This window comes from Seriola lalandi, unplaced genomic scaffold (assembly GCF_002814215.2).
Source record: "Seriola lalandi dorsalis isolate HSWRI2012SDOR001 ecotype SW California unplaced genomic scaffold, Sedor1 jcf7180002054507, whole genome shotgun sequence".
Lineage (NCBI taxonomy): Eukaryota > Metazoa > Chordata > Actinopteri > Carangiformes > Carangidae > Seriola > Seriola lalandi.
Window position 1 is genome coordinate 15409 of NW_019525060.1, and position 9172 is coordinate 24580.

At 41.5% G+C, this 9172-nt stretch overlaps 3 protein-coding genes across 4 annotated transcripts in view; 1 reads left to right on the top strand and 2 right to left on the bottom strand.

Annotated features, from left to right (window-relative positions):
• Positions 1-5181, top strand: part of irf9 (interferon regulatory factor 9) — a 10302-nt gene extending 5121 nt beyond the window's left edge. The window contains exons 6-10 of one of the 2 annotated variants that reach the window (XM_023413250.2): positions 225-309; positions 796-876; positions 1082-1471; positions 1898-2013; positions 2973-5181. In XM_023413250.2, the coding sequence (XP_023269018.1) occupies positions 225-309; positions 796-876; positions 1082-1471; positions 1898-2013; positions 2973-3140 (840 nt within the window). In that variant the 3' untranslated portion in view covers positions 3141-5181. The remainder of the gene's footprint in view (positions 1-224; positions 310-795; positions 877-1081; positions 1472-1897; positions 2014-2972) is intronic. The other variant, XM_023413251.2, reaches the window with a different exon arrangement.
• Positions 4059-7725, bottom strand: emc9 (ER membrane protein complex subunit 9). The gene is made up of 6 exons (XM_023413253.2): positions 7571-7725; positions 7089-7291; positions 6601-6677; positions 6402-6471; positions 5997-6091; positions 4059-5498 (listed from the first exon to the last, which is right to left on the bottom strand). The coding sequence occupies exons 2-6, from the start codon at positions 7281-7283 to the stop codon at positions 5318-5320; spliced, it is 618 nt and encodes a 205-aa protein (XP_023269021.1). The 5' UTR covers positions 7284-7291; positions 7571-7725; the 3' UTR covers positions 4059-5317.
• LOC111660114 (uncharacterized) overlaps positions 7567-9172 on the bottom strand; it is a 4822-nt gene continuing 3216 nt past the window's right edge. The window contains exon 5 of the mRNA XM_087175839.1: positions 7567-7570. Coding sequence (XP_087031965.1) covers positions 7567-7570 — 4 coding nt within the window. The remainder of the gene's footprint in view (positions 7571-9172) is intronic.

Here is a 9172-nt window from a genome sequence, read left to right on the forward strand (position 1 = left end):
GGGGGAGGGGCGGATTTCAAAACAATGGAACAAGTACAAGTTGAACTTCAAGTTGGTCAAAGTTGAGTCTGATTTCTCCACACAGAGGATTTCTCCTGTTAGCATGTTAGCATGTTAGCATTAGATAATGATAATGATGCTACTGCAGAGTCATTAATCAGGAAGCCTGGTGTCTCAGTGAGATAGAAACCCGTGTCTTCAGCTGCAACCTCTCTGATCCGCAGTGTGTTGAAGACGCTCTGCTGCAGAGCGACATCATCATCCAGGCGGAGGAGCCCGTGCAGTACGCCTCCACCGTCCAGAGAGACGGTGAGTTTAACCGTGTTAATCTGCAGCTTTCACACGTGGCAGACGCAGTAACTCAGTCACTGGTGGGTCTGATTAAATACCGGCACGGTGCCGACGTTTGGATCTGAAGGGAAACCTGATTCCTCATCGGTTTATTACATGTACACCTGCGCTGCATCATCGCACGTAATGATGCACAGAGTAGTTTTTATATTTAATTTGGTTTCTATTATTTTGTAAAAAACCACATCTGTGCCGTGAAGGAGCCGAGCTCTCACCACAGAGCCGGTTATCTCACCGCTGCTCTTCCTAAATAAGGTCAGGGACACAGGTGAGGAATCTAATCAACTCACCTGCTGCACGTACGTAACCAGGTTACTTCCTGCAAAACCCGAAAGACTGATCTGTTTACACATCTGCCGGCGAAACAGAGCGCTCACTCCGGCAGCTGAGCTCTAATTCAATCTGTGACATGATCTAATCGTCCGCTCATCACTCTGTATTTAGGATGTCTGTCTGTCTCCGCAGTGGTCGACGAGATCCGGCTGGACGTCCGGATCGAGGAGACCGTCCCTGATTCTCAAGGAGGTAATAAACTCAACAAGTTGTTAAGTACAGCTGTATGTTCACTCCCTTGAAATGCTGGACACTTTTCAGGCTCTCTATTATAACATTCAATCTGTTTTCCTTTGTGATTTTGCAGAAGTGTGTGACTTTGAGTGGATATCTTTTATTTTGAAAGGGTAAAGCATCGTCTCATGCTTCCTGTGTGTGTGTGTGTTTCTGTCTCCAGACCAGGACTCCTTCAACGTGGAGATTCACTATTTAGGACAGGAGGTTCTCAGACGTCAAATCCAGGGCACCGACGTGCGGATAACGTACCTGCCGTCCTCCCCCGTCCCCCCGACGCCGGCCGCCCTCAAAGTCAGGTTCCCTCGCATCCCTCTGCCGGAGCCGCCCTCCACGCTGCCGGCCGGCCAGGAGCTGCAGGCGCTGTTCACCCTGCTGCCCTTCATGGAGAAAGGCGTGTTGCTGACCTCGGGGAGGCAGGGGGTGTACGGGAAGCGGTTCTGCCAGGGGCGGGTCTTCTGGACGGGGCCGCACACGACCACGCCGGGGCTGCACAAGATGGAGAGAAACAACGAGCCGGTGCTGCTCTTCAGTAAAGACGTGTTCAAGCAACGTGAGTGAAGACTCTGAACTCCTCACACGCTTCATCTGATTGGATGAGTCTCTTTATAGTCTAAACTTCTTTAATTAGTTTACAGATTATTCCTGATCGATCGAAAGGTTTTCTCTGCTTCTCGTCGTCGTGATCGTGAACTGAATATTTTGAGATTTTACCTGTTAGTCATGTGAAGACGCCTCCTCGGACTCACTGGGTGTTTTCTGTCTCTATATGGAAGAAACAGGAGAAATTAATAAATAATAATGATAAATAATCTTCACTTTAATCCCAGTTTCAACCCTGAATATCTCGTTCAACCTTAAAGCAGTGGATTAGTTGTTTAGCCCGGAAACTACATCCAGTCAGATCTCAGCGAAGTTTCAACAGCGAATCGTCGTATGTATTTATTTATTTTATTTATTTAACTGACCTTTTTTCCAGAGCTGGATCAGTTCCGGTCAAACGGCGGCGAGCCTCCTCAGTGCGGCGTCACTCTGTGTTTCGGAGAAGAGCTGAATAACACCGAGGACCCGTCCAGAAAACTCATTATTGTCAAGGTAAAGAAACTTTACACCCTCAACTGAATCTGTCACATGCAGCTCAGCAGTGAACCGTGTGTCTCTCCTCCAGCCTCCTGCTCTCGTTTTGATCAATTCAATTATTTAAAATGATCTAAAAATCAGTCAGTTAATATCCGACCTCAAAACTATTTAGTGCTTTTAATGAAATATATTTTTATTGCAGAGGTTTGATCTCAAATCTTACTTATAAATGTCTAATCTGTGTGTTCATTTTTCAGTCATTTCTTGTTTATTTAATTTTGATAATTGATTATTTGTAATTTTCAAGCACAAATATTCTGAAATTTGGAGGATTTTTTTTTAACTCATATGATGGTAAATTGAATATTTTTGAGTTTTGATCTGACAAAACAAGTTATTTGAATAATTCATTTTCAGCTCTGAGAGATAATAATAGTATATTTCACTATTTTATAAACAAAACCATCAATAAATTGAGAATATAATAATAAATTAATAAGTAATACTTAGTTGCAGCTCTACTTGATGCCAAATATGTGTCATAAAATCATGTTCAAAAACTCGCTTTTCCTTTAAAACGTTTTTTTTTTACGACTAATCTTAAACTTTGTGACGTTGATGGACATTTATCTGGTAATGAGATTAACGACTAACTGCTAATTTCACATGGAGCCGCTCTCGTGGGTCGTGGCAGCTGGCAGAGTGATATCACAAGTCAGACGTGTGCGTTTGTTTATCAGTCGCTGACATTAATAAACGACACGGTTCAGCAGGAATATCTGTGGCTTTAAAGATACAGTATGATTAATGCATTTAAACTGTTAATACAAAACTTGGGTGACGTTTTTTCCAGCTGATTTCCTGTAAACTCTCTTCAACATGTCCTGAAGTTGACCTGATATTAAGCTGTGCATCAGTGGGACATCAGACTAACATGGTAATGATACCTCCACCTTCTCCTCCCTCCTCTGCAGATCACTTTCCCGTGGGCGGAGCAGCAGATCCAGAACGCTCAGTCCATCTTCGAGTCCATCACCATCCTCCAGTCTCTGGCCAGTCAGTCTCCTCTGGGAGAAATAACTCTGAACCTGGTCACCGTTCCTTCGCCAACATCCGACACCATCACCTGCGGGACCTTCTGAGCACTTTAGTCAACGTGGGGGGGGGGGGGGGTTTTTTTTTTTTTTTTTTTTTTTGGGGGGGGGGGGGGGGGATTTCATTCCAAAAAATATGAACCCCCCCCCCTCTCTACTGTTTAAACCCAGTCTCACAAAATGAGACCAAGAGGGCGGAGCGATGTGTCGACATGTTTAACATTCACCACTGAATGATCGCTGATGTCAAAATAAGAGTCTGTGTGCATCTTATACACACACCACTCATCCCCGAACGGAGCAACAAAATAAAAGCATAGCACTTAAGACACGTAACTTTTAGGTTAGGTAATCCAGAGCTTTAACACTTTATGACCAGAGATCACATGGTGAACGCACTGCCCCCTGGAAGTGGATTTTCACGGCCGGACTTTGGCCCCTGACCTCCCTGAAGAGATTCGTTGGTGTACTGGAAGCACTACACGTAAACTAACACTCGTCTGTACTCTGTGAGAAGAACTGAGTTAACGTCACCTTTTTAAATTTCCTCTAAGCCAGTGGTTCAGGACCCCCTCAAGGTTACATCAACAGGATAGAAAAACAACAACAAAAACACATGTCTTCATTGTAAATTACTGGATAACTGAAGGTGCTTTTATGTATTCAAAAGGACAGAAAAACAAAATTGTGTCACAAGCTAAAGAGGCAGTGAACCACGGCTTGAATCAGCTCTTAACTGTTTATACTACAGCACTATAGAAACCTTTAGATATAAAATATTAATTTTACTGTCAAATAAAAAGGGAAACAAGAGTTTAAGTGAAGTTGTTGTAGAGCAGTAGTCAGAAAAAAAATGTATCCTCACTGTAGTTGTATTTTGTTTTTTTTACATCATCTCAAACTCAAACTCGTTTTTCATGGAAGGTTTTTGTTCGTGAACAGAAGACATGGATGTACGTACAGATGTGGGTTGGTTGTCGGTGTTTTAATAGATAAAGTTTCACATTGTTGAGACGGACAGAACGCCGCGGCCTCCCTCCGAGGCGCTGCAGCTCAGTCAGGACACGTTAAAGGAAAAATCCATCTGTGTTAGAAAATCGCTCGTTTCAGTGCATTTTTTTTTTTTATTACAGGAGAAGCTAATGTTGCGTTCACTGAACCTACTGAAAAACTTGATTAGTGTTTTGAGAGTTATTAGTTGTAGCTGTTGTAGATTACAAGAGGTGGACAAAAGAACAGAAGCATCTTATAATTAAAAACAGCAGCTCTGCAGTAAATACTGTGCAGAAGCTCAGAGTGTCTGTCTGTGATGAAGCTTTCATACTCCTTTTCATAATGTGGCAGTTTGGCAAAATGTGAAGCAAATATCCTGTTAAATGTCTGTGTTCCTCTTAACACAGCTAGCTGTTTTTGGCAAGAGCTGGCGGATTTATAAAAACATTTCCTCTTGGAAAGTCACAAGATCAGTTTAGGCAAGAACTCGTGAACTGAAAATACAAAAGGCAGCTTCACAAGTGAGTCATGTTAAGTCAAATAAGCATTGTGTGTGTGGCCTCTATAAAAAAAAAAAAAAAAAGAATCTGAGGTATGAAGGCGACGGACAGAGGAACCAGCTGACACCTGCTGTTGCATCAGTTACAAATTAAAGTGTAAAATAGTGACTAAACAGGATTTACTGCTGCATTTAAGTGCAGTTCAGAAGATGAGGCACCAAATGATGATAAACACTCAGTTGGCAGTTTATAAGGAACATCTGGCTAAAACTAATGCTACTCAACAAACATCTGGGCTTCGACACACCAGTATTCACTGCAGGACTTCTGTATTTTAAGGTGTTTCTGTTACTTTGTCCACCCCACCGTTACTTGTAATACATGTAGGAATAACAATAGTTAAGCATCAAATGACAACACAGGACCAGATGTAAATACCACAGGTGATTAGTAACAGTGTTACAGGTGTTTGTTTTTTTTTTTTTAAGGTGGATTTTTCCTTTAAATCAGCAGTAAATATTCTGTTATTTATGCATGTTCTATGTTATGTCCCTGTTCAGTCAAGAAAATGCATTAAAAATAAACGTCTTCCTAAACTCTGTGTGGAACATGTGGCTGTGTCAGGTTATAAAAAAAGAAAAAAGAAATCACATTTGTACATGACGATGACGTTGGGTCAGAACATAAATAAATCTGGGCTCTAGTACAAACTGGTCTCACTACGTCTCCGTCTTAGATGTTCCCGTTGGCCGGCGAGGCGAGCTCTGCTATCTTGGTGTTAAGTTTCTGATTGGTCCAGTCCTTTGTAATGTCGTCCAAGTGGCTGTCAAAATCCACCAATAGCGTGTGATCGCCCGACTCCAGCATCTGACTGGCTATCGCCCGAGTCTCCTCCCACTGTCTCAGCATTATCCTGGACATGACGGACCACAGGGATGAATCAGTGTTAATGTCGCAGTAGTGTCTGTGATCAGGGGAATTTAAATCACTTGGACTTATGGACTGATGTCTCTCCATGATCTCTATCATGACAAAAGAACATCTAGTACTTTATCATCAAGCATGCTAACGGAAGTTTTGCCTCATTAATACGCAAATTTATGGAACAACGCACATCAAAATTTTTATCAGATTATCTACTTCATATGGAGAACCTGTGGTGTGAGGATGAAGTTTCTATTATGTAAAGAGTCAGAGCAACAAGACGCCAGCATGACGACATTAAGCCCAGCGTAGCACATATGAATTTAAAGTTATAATATACATGCACCACAAAAGATTTCAAGGGGCAGTTTTGGGAAGAAAAGAAGAAGCAAAAATATTTCAAATGTTTAAAATCAAAAGCTACAGGGAAGTAACTGCAGTTAGTTAGTCCCCCCCCCCAACACCACCACCACCAGCTGTGTCTTACGTGTGTTTGTCTTTGAGCATCCATCTTGAATCTTTGCGCTCGTACATCACGATGGGAGGGACCCGATAGTCTGGCGACATCTTACTACCATCAAGCTGTGAATAAAATTTGAATAAAATTTTATTAAATTAAAAAAAAAAAAAAAAAACATTTAAACCTACAAAATGTTACATGATCCCAAAGTGACGCCTTAAACCTGCATAACAGTAGCCAAATACCCAAAGTATTCATTCTCTAATGACAGACAAGAGCGTTTTGTCAACAGCAATGTTTTAGCATCAACAGATTTCCTATTAATCCGCTTCTTGTTCCAGGTTTAATATCTCTAATTTCTCATATGAACCAAGGCAGCAGGGAAGGTCATGGTGTTAAAATCAAATCTCTTTTATGTTAGTTAATACTTACCATTAACAAAACTGCATTGTCAAACTGCTCAGCAATCTTATCAGCTATCTTCAGTGCACATGGTGTCGGGCTGTTGGGTTGAATAAATGGTGGCGACATTAAAAAAAGAAATGGTATTGACATTTTACTGAAATCAAGACTGTATGATGTGTCAACCTTTGCTTTGCTTTGGAGAGAAATCAGGGGCTGGAACACTCACCTACTATCTAATACACAGGCGTTGGCTTGATAGTATCCCACTATCCTCTGCTGAGTCTGTGAACACCACACATCCACCTGAAACACACAGGACAGACTGTCACTTTAAAAACAGCATTTAAATCACATACATATTGGAATCCCTTCAAGTAAGAGCAGAGAGTTTACTGCACTTTGTGTGAAGTTAGCTGATAAATATAAAGTATCCATGACATTATTTTTGAAAGCATCCTCACTTTATTTTTATTGTTGTTTGTCACAACTTGGAAAATGGATTAAACATCTAATTTAAACAGTCTTTTAGGATTCAGGAAATAGCTCCCAAAAAGCTGTATGTGCTGGAAAACAACCTCACAACAGATGTTTAGCTTTGTGACAAAGCAAACACTGGGCTCACACAACGTAGCAGCCAGTTACACCTCCAGATTTCCACTTTGAGTTTGATTGAACAAACTGTGAAGATACCAAGCGCGTCTGCAGACGGCCTACCTGTGTGAGAGCCAGCTGAGTGATGGGAGCCAGGGAGAGGTGCGAGTGCAGCAACGGCACACAGTCCGTCACACACACAGCGCCACCTGCCGAGCTGGACGACAGAAGCAGCCCGTTGATGCTGCACCGTGGAAACAAACAGGCGTGCAGGTACATCTTCACATAGGCACGACAGGACAGCTCCACCTCACCCATGATGACCACTGAGGGCACACAGACACACAAGCACTGCTAAACTGAGCTCAAAAAGAACCGAACAACGGCCGAATGCACTTAAGCACCACACGTAAAGGACAACGATGGTTGTCGTGAAATAAAACTGCACTAAATCTACCAACAACCGACGCAAAACCGTCCTCCAGGGTTGTGTTTTTTGGCTAATTGTAGCTCAATCACCTGCCAGCCGGCTATTGCTGCTGCAGTGTGCATTAGCATTAGCATTAGCTTACGACTTACGCGAGCAGAGCTGAATTCCGTCTTACCTGAAGAAGAATACAATTATACACGTAAAATGGAGCCTTAAGAAGCAAATGTCGATTAAAGAGTTTCAAGTCTAACGCTTCATTTAAGCTTTTATGAAGCCAATAAGGGCTGACTGTTTCACTTAGCAGCTAGTGTGAAGCGTCTGTAAGGCTACTTCCGGTTCCGCCCATAGGAGTAAATTGTATTTATCTGATTGGCTGACACGTCAACGTTTTGTCATCCGATTGGAGCAATAAGTAGCCAATCATTACATTCCTTCTTCAGCCCCTGTGTAATGCTTGTGCTCTATAGAAGCGCTCCCTCTAGTGGTGAGGATGTCCAAAAGGGATAGAAACGTTTATTCATACGGAACAAAAGGGTTTATATTGAAACAAGTTGGTTTTACTACGATAAATATGGGATTAGAATAGGTTGTATGTTCATAAATTAGGTGTAAAAATCCAATTATATTCATAAATGAAGACAAGTTTCCAACTTAAGACTTCTCAATTGATGTGAAATTAAAATATTTAAAAAAAAGTTAAATTTCTTTGATATTCTAAACTTAATTTTAACCTCCTAAGACCTGAACTCTTGCATAGCGTGCATTTTTAATTTCTCTGCTATTTAGGCTGATTGGGACCTGAGAAAAATGATGTCCACATACGAGGACATTAGTTTTAAATTTCAATTACTGAGTGGCAGTATAATATCCTCATATGTGGTCACCAGGCCCTTGTTGAGAAAAAGTTAGTATTGTGGTCTAGAGAACCCAAAATGTGAGGTCCACATATGTGGACACCAGGTCCTAGGAGGTTAAATTAGAGCACATAAGTGTTCCTCAAACACAATTAGTGTCCAGCAGATGTTGCCATTTTACCAAGTTGTACCTCTGTCCTTAACAAAAGCTCATATCCTGTTGTGAGCAGTTATGTCTGTTGTAACAATTTAGAGCACTGAGATTACAAAGTACACAACTTAAAATGTGGGAAATGTTTGACTGTTTTATTGGTATAGTTGTAGATCTTCCTTTAGTCCACAAGAGTCATGCTAGCTCATAAAGAGCCCATTTTGGCATTAAGCTTTTTTCTAGTCACTACCTGAATGCATTTTTAAAAATCAGCCATCAACCACCACAAAGAGGCAGCAGGATGTGCTGCAGTAGAGTTCTGCACAGGCCCAAGGCCCACAGTTTGCTTATTTATCCACTGCCCTCTAGCCAGCTAAAGCAACACACTAGCTGAACATATGATAGGAAATGTCAACTTCTCAGTATGTAACACTTGCAGCAGGATAAGAGTGCCCATTGGAAAACATTAAGCATTCCTGAAGACCACTTTGCATCCTTGAGCAATACAATTACACCCTCAACAGGTATGAAACCAGCATTAATTGCTAACCTGATGCATCCCAGTCCCTCTATTAGAGGAGTTGACAAATGGCAGGTGCATTTTAAAACCATTTGAGTCAGACCTGAAACTCCTTTCAGCTACAAGTGCAAGTTTTCTAAAAATAAAAACATTGTCAAGCAATGTAGACATGACAAGTTTACTTTATTTCAGTTTGACAAGTCAAAAGTACAATAGTTCAGATGAAAGCAGCTGAAACATCTTCAGTGTTGT

What these genes read in the sequence shown, in the direction of transcription:
- emc9 (XM_023413253.2), bottom strand. Translation starts at nt 7,283, where the DNA reads ATGGGTGAGGTGGAGCTGTCCTGTCGTGCCTATGTGAAGATGTACCTG. An exon ending in GCCTGTGTATTAGATAGTAG is followed by an intron (nt 6,472 to 6,600) that starts GTGAGTGTTCCA and finishes TCAACCCAACAG; the next exon opens with CCCGACACCATGTGCACTGA. An exon ending in ATGCTCAAAGACAAACACAC is followed by an intron (nt 5,499 to 5,996) that starts GTAAGACACAGC and finishes CGTCATGTCCAG; the next exon opens with GATAATGCTGAGACAGTGGG.